The sequence below is a fragment of the Suricata suricatta genome, chromosome 5 (assembly GCF_006229205.1).
Source record: "Suricata suricatta isolate VVHF042 chromosome 5, meerkat_22Aug2017_6uvM2_HiC, whole genome shotgun sequence".
Taxonomy (NCBI): Eukaryota; Metazoa; Chordata; class Mammalia; order Carnivora; family Herpestidae; genus Suricata; species Suricata suricatta.
In genome coordinates, this window is record NC_043704.1 from 131,157,205 (window position 1) to 131,171,891 (window position 14,687).

Genomic DNA, 14,687 nt, shown 5'->3' on the forward strand with positions numbered 1-14,687 from the left:
GACCTTCGAACACAATATTCTTACTGTACATTCTCTGTGAGGCACTCCCTGAGGCCCCTTCCCCAGCAAATGCAGGTTTTACTAGTAAGAGTTCTGTTGATGTGGTTAGGAATGAAGATTTTCCACCTACGAGATACAAAATAAGCTTAAAGTTTTTTTAAAAACCTCATATGCTTATATTTGAATTAGAAGTATTAGCAAGATCATATTCTTCCCTCTTTTAAAAAGAAATGTGTCTGAGATCTGTCCAATGAAAAGACCTAGAAAACAGTGAAAACTCAGTAAGAATGGGCACTCATAACACCCAGATTGTGGTCTTTAAGTATCATTCCCACTAAAAGAATGTAGAGGTCCTTGGAGAAATGCCTGGCTCTAGGCCTGAGGTAGAAAATGTACTTGGTAACGTCCAGAACATCTTGTGCCAAAAGACTGATTTGTCATTTCAAAAGGACACAGGAGCCAGCCTGAAGGGTCCCCTTGGCCAGAGGTGGACTCACTGACTGCAGCTTCCATGTAAAATCCCACGCGTGAAGCCAGCGAAAGCCATCCTGCCCTTCCTCCTGTATTATTGCATTGTTGCTGCCCAGGGAGCCTCTGACACTAATGTGAATGGCGGTAGGGAATATTCATTTGAATGGCGGTAGGGAATGTCAATTATGTAAAAGAGTCAGAATGCAAATGCAGAGTCAGAGTTCTAGGTCTTTCTTTCCCTCTTCTATTACAACAGGCTTGGTATCTGACCTCAGATTGACTCACTGTTGACAGGAATACTTTGTATTCATGTCATTTCCAGTTGCCAACTGTTGTGTCCTCAGCAGAGCTGAAATCTGCCCTCTGAGGCTCCTAGTACCTGGGCTCTGGTGCTCTCCCTCCTGCCTCCACACCCCTCCATCTCTCTCCTTTGTGGAACCTCAGATTCCTCATCTCTAAAATAGGACTCAGAACGGGCGTGTGTGACCATTCGCCCTTCAAAACCATGAGGAGTGATTGCTGCTGACCTTTAAAATGCCTTAAGCCTTGTTAAGACCCCGTGGATTTTTCTCAGTGTTTCCCCTCAATGGTCACATTCTTTTTTTATTTATATTTCATTTAGAGAGAGAGAGAGAGAGAGAGAGAGCAAGGGAGGGGCAGGGAGAGGGAGACAGGATCCCAAGCAGGCTCCGCACCATCAGCACAGAGCCTAATGTAGGGCTCGAACTCAAAAACCTTAAGATCATGAGCTGAGATCAAGAGTCAGACACTTCATGCTAAGCGAAGTAAGTCAGGCAGAGAAGGACAGATTCCATATGTTTTCACTCATAAGTCTAACAGGAGAAACCTAACAGAGGACCATGGGGAGGCGAAGGGGGGAAAAACAAGGGAGAGGGAGGGAGGCAAATCGTGAGAGACTCTTGAATACTGAGAACAAACTGAGGGCTGAAGGGGAAGGGTGAGGGAGGAAGGGGGTCATGGTCATGGAGGAGGGCACTTGTGGGGAAGAGCACTGGGTGTTACATGGAAACTAACTTGACAATAAACTATAAAAAAGAGAGGGAGACACTCTTAACTGACTGAGCCACCCAGGTGCCTCAGTTATCACGTTCTGACATAGGCACATTTCTGAAAGTCCACTGGAGATTGGAATTCTTTCAGCTGTACCTGGAGACATAAACATTGCCAGTTCATTCCCACGGGTTGGACGGGGAAGTAAATTACTTTGTCTGTTTCTTTCAGCCATGGAATTCCATGAACACTTGCACAGCATTGGCACCAAGGAAGGTTTGAAGGAACGAAAGCTACAAAAAGCAGTGGAGAGCTTTACCTGGAATATCACCATCTTAAAGGTACGTGGCCAAGCTGTTTCTGACGCTGGTGATTTTGCAGTCTTTCTGGTTCTTCCTGTTAGTATAACATGTCCTGCACTGTGCATTATCAGCCTCTGAGGTGATAGCGTGGTCACAACATCCAGGGAGAACTCGGCCCTCGGGAGAGGCTGCAGGCCTGACAGCTGGCCATTGCCGCTTGGAGAGAGAACAGGGGGCTGTCATGGCCGCACAGAGTGGGTTCCGATAGGAAGGGCAAGGACCTGGAGTTCTGCCTGTCAAGTTTATACGTGTCGGTTGTTATATGTGAAATAGAAAATATGATTACAGAGGAATGATTGGGAACTGAGATTCTAATTACTCAAATGCCATTTAACACTTTCAAGTGTAATCACAGCCCTTAATATTAATATGATCCCAGGACAAAATACAAAAGAATTGTGTGGGGTATAATTAAAAGAAATCTGTAAAGGAATTGTCCTTTGACATTTTCCTTCAAGGGAGAAGCCATCTGTATGTATCTGTTTTCCTTCCTCCCTCCTCTTCTTCCTTACTCGACATGACCATTTAAAAGTTTTAAATTATTTTTTATTATAAAAATAGCATGTTATCATTGTTGAGACCTAAAAATAGAAATGAGGTGAGACAAACATAGTCCCACCGTTCAGAGGCAGTGCCGCTGGCCTTTTTGCTGTGCGTTCACTCTGCTTTTTCTCTATGCTGCGCATAGTAGGACATCGGTTTTTAAAATCAGGCCATGTATGTACCTTGAAACTTTTTGAGTTTTGTCTCAGTGGTCTTTACCTATCTGCTTCTCCGTGTTTGGGAACTTGAATAACCATAACACAGACACATTATTTCACTCTGGATCTTGGGTAGCTAGATGTAAAATTATTCTCCAGTATTCACCCTTCGGACTCTCTGCTTCCTTGAAGTTAAAACCGTAAAGACGTTATCACAGCTGCCCCTTTTAATTTCCTTGTTTCCCCTCAAGTTAAAAGATCCATTCCTACAGCTGACAACAGTTTTCTGATTTAATAAAAAGTCACCCGTGCAAAGCTAGCCAACGTGCATTTTCTCACGTTAAACTTCTACTCATTTTTTATAATTAAAACCATTTTCTTGACTTCATAAAATACTTCCTATTCTTCACATGTGCTTTTTTTTTGGTAATCTCTCAATCTTTTGCTTAGAAGTTAATTTTGATAATTTGCAGTTAAGTAAAGAGCAGATATAAGAATTTACAATAAAACAGAATTTGGCTTCCTAACTTGCTGACTCCGCCCCACCCAGAGGTATGGGTGCGCTACAGATTTCCTGCGGACCTCAAGGGAAGAGTTACACGGTCATTCAAGCCCTGTGAGTGAGCAAATGCTCACTTTCTTTTACTTCATTATAGGCAAAAACAGACCCAGGGACAAATCTGCCACCTGCCAGCTGTCTGAGGTACACATTTGTGGTCTAGGATCCAGCAGCCTGAGTGCCCCCCGGGAGCCTGTTCACAATGCAGACTCCCAGGCCCCACTCCAGACTGCCTGAACACACATCTCCAGGTCTGCATTTTCACAAGATCCCAGGGGGCTCCCATGCACATGCAAGTCTGAGACGCTCTTGGCCAAGAGCCATGGAAAATGGGAGCCGGGCGCACATATTAATGAAAAACAGCTGACATAAAGTAATACACCAGATTTTAGAAATAAGTAATTGACCCAAATAGCTACACTGAGGAAACCTGTTTTCTTTTGAATTATATCCAAGAGAGAGAATTAACACCTCAGACTTATATTCATATGGAAACTAATGTGTTGGACAGGGTAATCAATCCTTTAAACATTTCTGGCATATTTGCTGGAGATGGTGTTTGAATGGGCGAGGAATGGGGAAGAACTGGAGAAATCTGTGTGCCATTTCCATGTAATGAAAGGACTTCTTCCATTCACAGGTGTTTCACAAGTTTTAACTTTGTTTAGGAGAATCAGTGCCCCCTTGGACTTGAGTTTGGGTCTGAGTTGAGCTTCTAGCCTTTTGCTGACCGGAGGGAATTGGAGCCTTTGGGTTCCTCTGACCATGCGTTCTTTGTGATGACCTTGGTGAAGTGGCAGTCCTCCAGGGCTACGTGCGGTGGGCACAGAGGCTGGGGGAAGGTTTCAGATGATACTGGATAGGGAGAGAAAAGAAGAGAGAGGATGGGAAGACCTGCTGAAGGAACCCTATGGCTGTGATGCCCGATGGGAATTTCCTCAAGTGCTTAAAAACGTAGTTTCCCGAGCTCCACCTCGGAATCTGGATCAGCGTCTCTAGAGGTAGAAGGAAGGATTCTGCTCATTTAGCTAGTTCCCTGGGGGGATTCCGAGGTACCCCAAGACAGAGGCATACCTCCGCTCTGGAATGAAACTAATTTGAACGAAAAAGTAGGCAGGGTGGCCAGTCATCCTGGGACATAGGACTTTCATGTGAAAATCAGGGCAAACCAGGCATAGTTGGTCACTCCCTTAGGGTGACCATAAATGCTTTTCATCTGAGGACATTCATCCCAGTTCTTATGGATTTTTTGCTACCTTTGTTTAGTTTCTCAATTTTAAGAATTGCTTTAGAATACAGAAATGAACAAAGAAGAAATGTCAGCTGTGATCACCACACCCAGAGATCTCTACTATCGACACCTTGGCATATTTACTTCCAATCATTTTTTATTTTGAATAAAAATCATTCATTTGTTTTTGTAAATACATCTTCATTATACAGAACTTTTTTTTAATGTAGAAAAGATAAAAGTTTTAAAATGACTTCAAACCCTTCGAGAAATAACTATTATTAAATGTAGGTGACCTTATTTTAGCAACCATTTTATATGCATATGGATGGATGGAGATACAGTTTATTGATTTTGAGTCATCCTTTTTTCTATTTTTGAGATAAAAAAATCTTTGAAATTGGTATATATCTTCTAGTCCATGGCATTGCACATCGTATCCTAGTTAAACTGGCAGTGATTTTCTTTCTTAGCGGTACATCCGACAAGAGCTGCTGTCTCAGATATTAGAAAGAAGGCATGCCAGCAGATAGACTCCTACTGTCCCTGCTCTTTTTAAGTTTTTTTTTCATTTTTTAATGTTTGTATTTAATTTTGAGAGAGCATGAACAGGGGAGGGGCAGAGACAGAAAGAGACACAGAATCTGAAGCAGGCTCCAGGCTCTGAGCTGTCAGCACAGAGCCCGATGTGGGGCTCGAACCCATGAACCGCCAAATCATGACCTGAATTGAAGTTGGACGCTTAACCGACTGATCTACCAAGGCGCCCCTTTAAGTTTTTTAAAAGTACTGTTTCACTTTTCTTTATTTAACAGAAGAAAAGTAAACCATAAAGAAGCTAAATGAATTACTAACAGTTTTTACAGTGAGAGGTATTTATTTTCTATGAAATATCTCTGAGGTTAAGAAAAAAATGATGAAAAAAAGGAGTCATTTTGCTGGGTTTTTTTTAAGCTACACATTTCCACCTTCTGCTATGAAAGATGAGAATATCTACCCACTAATATTCCTGGGTGAGGACTTAGGCATATTGTTATTTTTCCATTTTCCAGTTTTAAATATTCCCATTTGGCCCCAATACTATGACTCCCATGTTGTCTGGTGTAAGTTCAATATTTACATTATTAGCTCACGCCCACCACCGGCCAAAGCCTGAGGAAAGGGCAATGAAGCGATAAATCCCGGCTGGGGTCATTGACCGTCTCTGGATACTTGGACCCAGCTTTCTCAGAGTTTGTAAATGTCCTATTGTAGGTTTTCTGCTGCATAATTGGGAGAGGGTGCAATCCGTTCCCACAGGTTTCTGCTCGCCGCGTAATTCAGAAGCCCTCCCTCAAGACCTCACTTCCCTTAGATAGTCAGCATCCTCCCCTTTTCTTGGTCACCTTTATCGAGGTGCAGTTTACATAAGATAATATCCACCCATTTTAACTGCACAATTCAAGGAACTTTGATAAATGCATAGTCATGCAACCCCATTTTATTGATTTTGAGTCATCCTATCACCCCCAAAAGTTCCTCGTGCTCCTCTGCAGAAAACCCCCCAGCCTGCCGACCACTGAGCTGATTTCTATCTATAGTTTCACGTGCTCCAGATTGTTGTATAAATGGGAGTTATCTAGTATGTAATCTTTATGCCTGGCCTCTTTCATGTGGCGTAATGCTTTTGACATTCATCCAAGGTGAGGTGTGTTCCTGCCATCCATTCCTTTTTACTGATGAATATATTCTGTTTATGGGTGTGTTACTCTGTCTATACATTCACGAGTTCACTAGACATTTGGTTGTTTCCAGTTTCTAGCTGTTGTGAATAAAGCTGCAGTGAACATTCACATGCAGATCTTTGTGTGGACATATTCTAATTTTCCTGGATAAACACCTATGAGTGCAGTTACCGGGTCATATGGTAAGTGTATGTCAGACTTTATAAGAAGTTGCTAAGCCACTTTCTAAACTGTCCCGTTTAGCACTCTCCTCAATAGTAATATAAGGGTTTTGATGATTCCACATCCATGTCAACATTTGCTGTTGTCATTTAGCCAACGTAGTAAATGCAGAGAAGTTGGGCATCTTTTTGTTTAGATCTTTCTCCTAATTTATTTATTTATGTATTTATTTTTAGAATTCTACAAGAATTATGATGGGCCTTAGTCTGGTTTTCTTCGTGTTTCTTCTGCTTTGGGTTTGTTGAGATTCTTCTACTATGGATTTATAGTTCCATCAAATGTGGAAGATTTTTCAGTCATTTTTTTCTTTAAATCTTTTTTCCAGTCTTACCCTTTCTCTCTTCCTTCTTTAACTCCAATTATACATCTATACTGCTTGATATTTTCCCAAAAGTGACTGATCCACTCTTCATTTCTTTTTAGGTCTTTTTTCTTCTCTTTTCTTTTTAATGGTTTCTATTTTTTTTCTACACCTTCAAGCAATAGGCTGTCTCTCCTGCAGGTCCACTCTGCTGTCCCTCCCAGCCGGCTTCCCACTTCTCTCCTCTTGGTGCTCATCATACCGCCGTCTTCCCAAATCAGAGCCGGGCAGCAGCTGTGTAAGCCCCTACGGTTGCGCCCCGCACCCCCTAGCCGCTTCGCCTCCAAAACCCTCCACACAGGGAGCCGGACCCCCGTTTGTGCCTCTTCCCTCAGGGCACTGTCAGAACATCATTGTTCAGTATATTGTGTCCAAGTTTCTACGTGTGTCAGCCCTGTTCCTCACTTGTCCCGTGTCCCCTCTTTCTTCTCCCCCTCTGTCCCATCGTCTTTTCCACTGCCTTAAGCAGAAGTAAAAGGACACTCAGTTTGTGTCTTTCCAGTTTGATTGGGCTCTTAAAGTTTTCAGGACTTTCATGAATTGCCACTATGGATTCTGTGAGTTTCAGAAGTTTATTAAATTATGTCGTACCCCTTTGTTTGTTTGCTGCTTGTGGTGTGTGTGTGTGTGTGTGTGTGTGTGTGTGTGTGTGTTTGCCAGTTTTATTCTTTTTTACTCATTTCACAAGAAATGTAGGAAGGATATCCTGTTAATATTTTCCACCCACCAGCTTCATCAAGAGGTTTCTTTCCCTTTAATTATCATTTGCTCACTCACTCAATGTACGGGTGATAATTTTTCTTGTTTCTCTGTATTACCATTTATAAGATGGTAGAATCTCATGGTAGAAGAGCCCTGTTTTAATCGGGCTGTTGTGGTTGTAAGAGGCAGGACTCTCCCAGGCTGGCTCACAGAGGAGGGGCGAGAGGTGCTGACCGTGGGTGGACCGTGAAGGGACAGGGAGCTCTGAGACCAGAGCCCGTGCTCCAGCATCACAGGAGTAAAGGGTGGTCAGGAAGCCCAGCGCTCGGGGCAGCTCTTCCCCAGGGGCCGGTGGTCATCTGCTGTCCTCCCTCTGAGCACTCATAGTTTCTGCTGCCCTATGACTTGGTGTCGTCTTGGTTTGGCCCTGGCTATACTTTAGAAGGTTTTATTCCATGTCCTCAATCTGTTTGTATTTCCTAGTTCAGATTCCAAGGAGAAGAAATCTGATCAGCTGAGCCTACCCTTTCCTTTCATATCCAGACCTGCAATCCCAAAGGTATTAGCCTCCTCTTGTATGAAGTTCTCCTTGGATCAGGTTCTCTACCTGCTTCAATCCACTGTGCCCGGGAAGGCACTGTCACATAGCACAAAATATGGCCACCTTGACTGGCTATTTCAGTTCTCTGTTGCTGTAGAACAAACCGTGACCGAACTAGGGGCTTAAAATAACAACTCCTTATTTTATATGATTCTGTGGGCTAGTTGTGCTCAGCTGGGTGGTTTTTCCGCTCCCTGTGGTATTGACTAGGATCTCTTATGAGGCTTGGTTCAGCTGGGAGGTCCACTGGGCCTGGAATATCCAGGAAGGCTCCACACACGGGACTGGCATGTCACCAGGGATGGCTGGATGGCTAGGTCCCTCTCCTCTCTCCCTCCCTTTCTCCACATGGCCCGTCATCATTCAGTAGTCCAGCCCTAGCATCCTTATATTGCTATGAGATTCCAAGAAAATGAAAGGAGAAGCTGCCAGACTTCTTAAGACTGCTTCCTCCATAGTAATTGACCAAAGCAAATCAATGCCCGCCCAGATTCAAGGGAGCGGGAAGCAGACCCCGCCTCTTAGTGGATGGAGTAGCCTGGACTGAGATGGAAGGCATCATGGTGGCGGCCTTTGCAGATGGTCTACCACAGTGGCAGAACCTGCCCGTGAAGCATTTTCCCTCGGAAGGTGTAGGACACACTGTGAGGCTTGGCCACGCGACACCATAGCGTCATCCAACCCACCTTCCTGCTGCTTCTGCCAGACTGCCAGCCTACTCCACTGTCACGCGGTTTTAGTGATGTTCTGTCATAGTCTGTGGAAGCTGATCTCTCTGTAACTTCATTTCTACCCGCTGGTTACAGTAACACCCTCAAGGCAGCACAGAATTACTCTATTCCCTCTTCTTCAACATCCCTGTGTCCCTTTGAGAACTATCATTACCTTCTCATCAACCTCCCCATTCAGGTCAGAGATGCTCATCCTGTGCAGGTTCTAGGGTGAGATGGCATCTGATTCCTTCCCGACTGGGTCCCTTGGTCTCCTGGCAGCTCTGGTTTGCCAGTGTCCTTCATAGGAAGGGGTGGCCAGTATCATCCCCAGACTGTGGATGTGCGGTGCACTGATGGCCCCAGGATAGGACTCATCAGTATGATTTTCTTCGTAGTCCAAAAATTACCTTACTGTCAACACAGGCCAAAATTATGCTGGATTTTCTAGCACCTGTGTCATATCATAGACTCAAATAGAGCTTATCACAACCCCAAGATGTTTTCCAGAAGAACCACTGCCAAGCCAGCTCTTCCTGTTTCACACCACTCCCCCCTCAGAACTAAAACTAAAAGCTAAACCCTGAAAGTCATTAGAGATTTGTTCTCTTTAGGAACTTAAGACTTCTGCCAAAAATAAATAGTTAAACCAGACGGTCTTCACACCTGGTGAGACATTCATCTTGATTTTGTTTTTACCTGAGTTATAGTACTTACCTTGAAGACCTGAAGACTAACATTTATTTCTTTTCTGAAAATTGCAGTGATGGTCTGTGTGCACCTCCTTTCTTTATGGATGCTAATATCCTTTAGTTATTTTCTGTGCTGTAGGTGATGCATCATGTTGCCTGCTTTCCTGAAAATCTGTCATTGGCTAGAAGCCAGCCCTCTCTTTAGCATGTGAAGATGCTACAGAATTGCTCAGAAAACCCAACTACAGTAATGTGTGTCATTAGGCAGGCTGTGTTTTCTGATCCATTTAAAACGCAGTAAAACCTCAGAACACTGGATTCCACTAATATGGTATTTGTGATTACTCAGCTAACATTTAATTATGCAAAAGGTGTGCTTAAAAAATTAGCAGTGCGAGGGGAGTGCTTGTGCATGCTGTCTCACTAGTGTATTCAGAAGCTTCCATGTCTATGGGCCTGGCCCTGCTCAGCCTTCCGCATCCCCTTGCTCTCCATGCCCTCTCTACACGCGGGGCTCATTGCCCTCACCCCCTGCCCCCATGGCCTTGGTCCCTTTGCCCAGAGCCCTCTCTTGACCTCCTGTCATCCGTACTTAGGTCCTGGCTTCCTTCCACTGTGCAGACCCTTTAGTGGCAGCTCCTGAAGCCCTCGTCCCACCTCTGCCATTGGAGCCACCAGCTCTGTGTCAGCGGTGGGTCGTCTCCCGCTGCTGGGGCCTGGTGCTTACGGCCAGTGTGAGATTTAGCTTTCCTCATGGCCAGTCCCATTATCAGGGGAGATGTAGCCACAATTGGAACTCAGAAAGCTTTGTAGTATAGAAGTCATCTACTAAGCTGTGGTTAGGCCCCAAAGGCATCACTGGGTGGAGTCGTGGAGCCATGTGTGGAAGGCAGCTGTGCCTCCGCAGCCCCCTGGCCTCTGCTGAAGGGGATTGCCGTGCAGGGATAGTCTCTAGATCAACCTGCTTTGCTTGCATAACCAGGCCACTGCTTCATACAACTGAAACATCTCTCTGGATTAACGGGAAAACTAAGGGTTAGGGGCCATGTCCCCAGAAAAGTCCTTCACGCTCTCCGAGCACCTTATCCACCTGGCCAGCACCCATGAGCCCTTTGGGATAGAGCAGGGAGCGGGAAGGCAGTTTTCCTGCTGAGGAGAGAATTTTTTTTTTGCAATTCACATTCCACTCCCTTCAAACATGTGAATGAGCTTAGGGGAAGCCAATAGGACAGAAGAAAACCATGGAGCATTTAACGTGAATTTGTTGTACGACAGCAAAGCACCTACCGCTATGTTCTGTCGCTCCAGCTTCAGGTGACTGATGATCAGGGACCTTTGCTCAAGTATAGGGCTTGTTGAGACTCTTCCTTAACTCTACAGCCTTCGCCAGCCACACCGGGCCTCTCCGGGCAGCGGTCAGAGTGCGGTGAGGCAGCTTATCGCTGGAGCCGGGATCCCACAGCCCTGCCAGTGCGTTGTTGGCTCCCTCCACATTCAACACATACGAACGGAAATCTTTCTCTGTTCCTGTGCATAAGCGCAGGAAGAGGGAATTGTCTGCACCACTGCTGATGTACTGGGGACATTAGCAATGTGGGGGACAGCACACTTTGCCTGCTTTAAAGCATCACATGTAACCTGTGGGGCTCAACTGTAAAGTTTGGGCCCTGCGGTTTAGTTAATCCAAAAAGAAAACAGAACACACAGAGAGAAAATTGTATATGTTTAAGTGTAATTTGCTGTATGCACTCTGTCTTGTGCAAGGCCCTTCATCTCTCTAAACTCAGTTTCCTCATCTATAGAATTGGGGCTCATCAGAGTACTGCTCACAGAACTGAGATTATCATGAGATAATCTTTGTGAAGGGCTTCATGCGGTGCTCGCATGCATCAGTCACTCCGTTCCCAAGAGTGTTTCATGCGCTTGCGTTAGGGTTTTGCAATCTAGATTATCTGCTGTGGGTCCAGAAGAACCCTAGGTCCCTGTGCTGAGGGAGGGGACAGGAAGCCTCTTGCGGCCTTCCTGGGTGACTGGAAGGACGAGGACATATGCATGGCAAATTGCTGGGTGAGGGGCCGGCACGCGGGCTGGTGCTGGGCTCATGCAAGAGGCAGCGTGTCTTCCTGCTGGGCTTTGGCGTCTCCGGGAGTCCACCCTCCGTCTTTAGTCCAGAGTTAGCTTCATGTCTGGGGGAGCAGAAGGGGTCAGTGGAGGCACCTAGAAGCTGCTGTGTTCCAGAGTGGAAAGGAGGCAGCCTAGTCCATGCCATCCAAGCGAACCTTCTCAGCCTGGGGCCTGTAGCCCCAGAACTACCCAGAAGTCAGTGTGGGCCCCAGACATGCGAGGCCAATCCAGACACTGATAGTCTGTGTTCTTATTTGTATTAAATTAAAAAGGTTTTGGGGCGCCTGGGTGGCCCAGTCAGTTAAGTGTCCGACTCTTTGTTTCTGCCCAGATTATGATCTCACGATTCAGGACTTCAAGCCCCGCATTGGGCTCTATGCTGACAGTGCAGAGCCTGCTTAGGATTCTCTCTCCCTCTCTCTCTGCTCCTCCTCTGCTCTCTCTCTCTCTCTAAATAAGAAATAAATTTAACGAAATAAAAAAAAGTTTTTGACTACCTTTGTGCCTCCTTCAGACTCCCAAAATGGTATGGGTGTCCTCTTTTTTCTCTTCATCCACCTGCTTATAATTTGGAAGAAACATGTGTGCTGACTTCCAGGAAACAGCAGGCGGCCATCTTTGCCCCTTCTGGCTCTCAGCTGCATGGCCATTGCACAGGGTGGTGGCAGAGGTCGGGGGAGCCTTTGTGGCCACTCTGGTTCACTCACCTCAGAAGGAAGACCACTCTGTTCTCTGATAAACAGTTGGATTATAAAGCTTTGAGAAAGAATAACAGAAGCGTACACTCCCTATAGTGTTAGTTCTAGGTCTAAATAAAAGCAGTGAATTGTGCTTGTTAATTTTAGATTCAAAAAGAATGTAGGACTAACAGATGTGCCTTGAAGTATTTTTAACATATTAAAAGCTGGGGCACCTTTGATGGTCAGACAGAGAGTTTGGTGATTGGCCGAGTGTTGGGTACGGCCAGGGCACTGGCTCCGGTGTCCGGAATCTGCCGTCGTTCTTCCTCGGCTGCTCCAGCCTCTGACCTCACCTTGGGCAGCCACCGTGGGGCCAGAAGGAGCGCAGTCGTGGCCCACTGTCCGCAAGAGCCGCTGGGTTCCAGCCCTGCCCTTAGCTGTGTCTTTTAAAGATTATGTTCTGAGTCTGAGTAGGAACCTTAAATATTTTGACCTAAGATTGTTATAACTCTTTCAAGATGAAAACCAAATAGAATAACTTACGAAATTCAAAACAGAATGTGTGAAACCAAATAGGGTTTGAGTTTCTCAACTGGGAACATTTTGCAAAGCCAGTTTCGTAGGAGTCTTCAAACCCAGATACCCTGTGTCTGTGGGCGGCAGTGTTTTAAATAGCCTTTGCTCTTTTGAAGCAATGAGCAGTGAACACTGCTACAGCAAACAGCACCGTCACCTCTTTCAGAATTGTTCTCGGCTCCCACTGGATGCCACCATCCTGAGACATGTCAGACATGCAGTTTTGAGTGCACAGAACAAAATACAAGTAATGTGGATAAAACTCAGCAGCTCCCCAGCTCTGGGGGTCTTTTGTGTCTCCCCAGACTGGCTGCAGAAAGCCTGGTCCATTCAAGATGTGGTAATGACCTGTCTAAGCTTGGGAACCAAGATTCAACCAGATAAAGAGTTCTGTTATTACCACATGAATTATCCTACACCATCTGGGGATTTTTTTATTTAAATGCCCCATCATCCTGTGGCAGATCTATAGATGCTGACATGGAAAGATTGTAAAGACATGACTTTTGGTGAAAAAAAGAACACTGAAGAATCACAGAGTTTGCTTGATTTCATTTCTGTAAAAATAAAATAACCTATTCATAATATATATAAATGCAGAGAAAAAGGTGAAACACATGATCGGGAGGCAACTGAGGAGATTTTCACGTCTTAGTCTAATTATACTCCTTCAACACATTTCTTGAGGCTGGATTGTATGCCTGGTGCTGTTGTAAGCTTGGAGGGGGAGGGTTCAACAGGGGACTGAAGACGTAAAAGTCCCAGTTCTCATGGAGCTCACATTTAATGGGAGAGACAGATAGTAAACAAAGCAACAGAGAACGTGACGTGGTAGCATGTGTCATGGAAAAAGTAAGGCAGGGAAGGGGCAAAAAGAGTTGGGAGCAAGAGGTGGCAGTTTTCATTTTGGAAAGGCTGTCAAGGAGTAAAGGCCTGAAGGAGGTGAGAAAGCAAACTGTGTGTCTTTCTGGGCAGGAGCCTTCCCTGCATAGGGAATGTTGAGTGCACAACCTTGAGGCTGGGCCAGAGAGGACCTGCTGTGTCTGAGGAGCGTTTAGGGGCCCAGCGTCACAGTGGCTGAGTGAACAGCGTGGGGTGATGGAGTGGGTGAGGACAGCTCAGAGGCTGTGGGAAAGGATTTTGACTCTCATTCTGCGTGATACGAGGACCCACAGGGTTGTGGGCAGGGGTCGTGTTCTGACTATGTTTAATTGTATCTCTCTGGCTGTCATCGTGACAAACGAGAAGCAGGATGGCCAGAGAGAGAGAGAGCTGACAGTGGCTCAGGCTGCACTGGCAGCACCGAGGATGGTGAGAAGTGCTGAGAACCCGTGTATGCGTCTATTTGTTGGAGACAGAGGCAATGCAGGCTGCTGACAAGTGGAATGAGGGATGTAAGGAAAGGAAAGGAGTCAAAGATGGTACTGGCGTCTTTGTTCTCAGTTACTGTGAGAATGGAGTTGTCTTCACCTAAGGGGAGCTGGTTCTAGAGAGCCTGGCAGGAAGGGTGTCAGGAGCTCAGTAAGCATGTTGAACATAGACCTACTAATTTTTATTAATAAAGATGTTAGAGCAGAAATCAGTGAAATTGACATTAGCAAATTAGTAGAGAAAATCAACAGAACTAAAAGCTGGCTCTTTGAAAAGATCATTAAAATCAGTAAGTGTCTAGCCAGGCTAACTAGGAAGGAAGAAAAAGTGAGCACACCAATGACTAATATCAGAAACAAAAGAAGGGACATCACCACAGATCCCATGGGCATTAAAAGGACAGCAGAGGAATATGACGGATGACTCTATTCCCAGAATTTAATAAGTTAGATGAAATGCTCCAATTTCTTGAAAGGCACCTTTTACCAAAACTCACACAAAAAGAAACAGACAATTTGAATGGATTTATCTCTATTAAGAAGTTGAATAAACAATAACCTTTTAAAATAGAAAGCACCAGCTCACATGG

The 14,687-nt window shown here is 45.2% G+C and overlaps 1 protein-coding gene across 4 annotated transcripts in view; it reads left to right on the plus strand.

Annotated features, from left to right (window-relative positions):
- Positions 1-14,687, plus strand: part of PLCL2 (phospholipase C like 2) — a 268,303-nt gene that overhangs the window by 166,181 nt on the left and 87,435 nt on the right. For all 4 annotated transcript variants that reach the window (XR_003908920.1, XR_003908919.1, XR_003908918.1 and 1 more), the window contains one exon: positions 1,714-1,823. Coding sequence is in view for 1 of the 4 variants with exons in the window: in XM_029940338.1 (XP_029796198.1) it covers positions 1,714-1,823 (110 nt within the window). In the remaining 3 variants the exon portion in view is untranslated. The remainder of the gene's footprint in view (positions 1-1,713; positions 1,824-14,687) is intronic.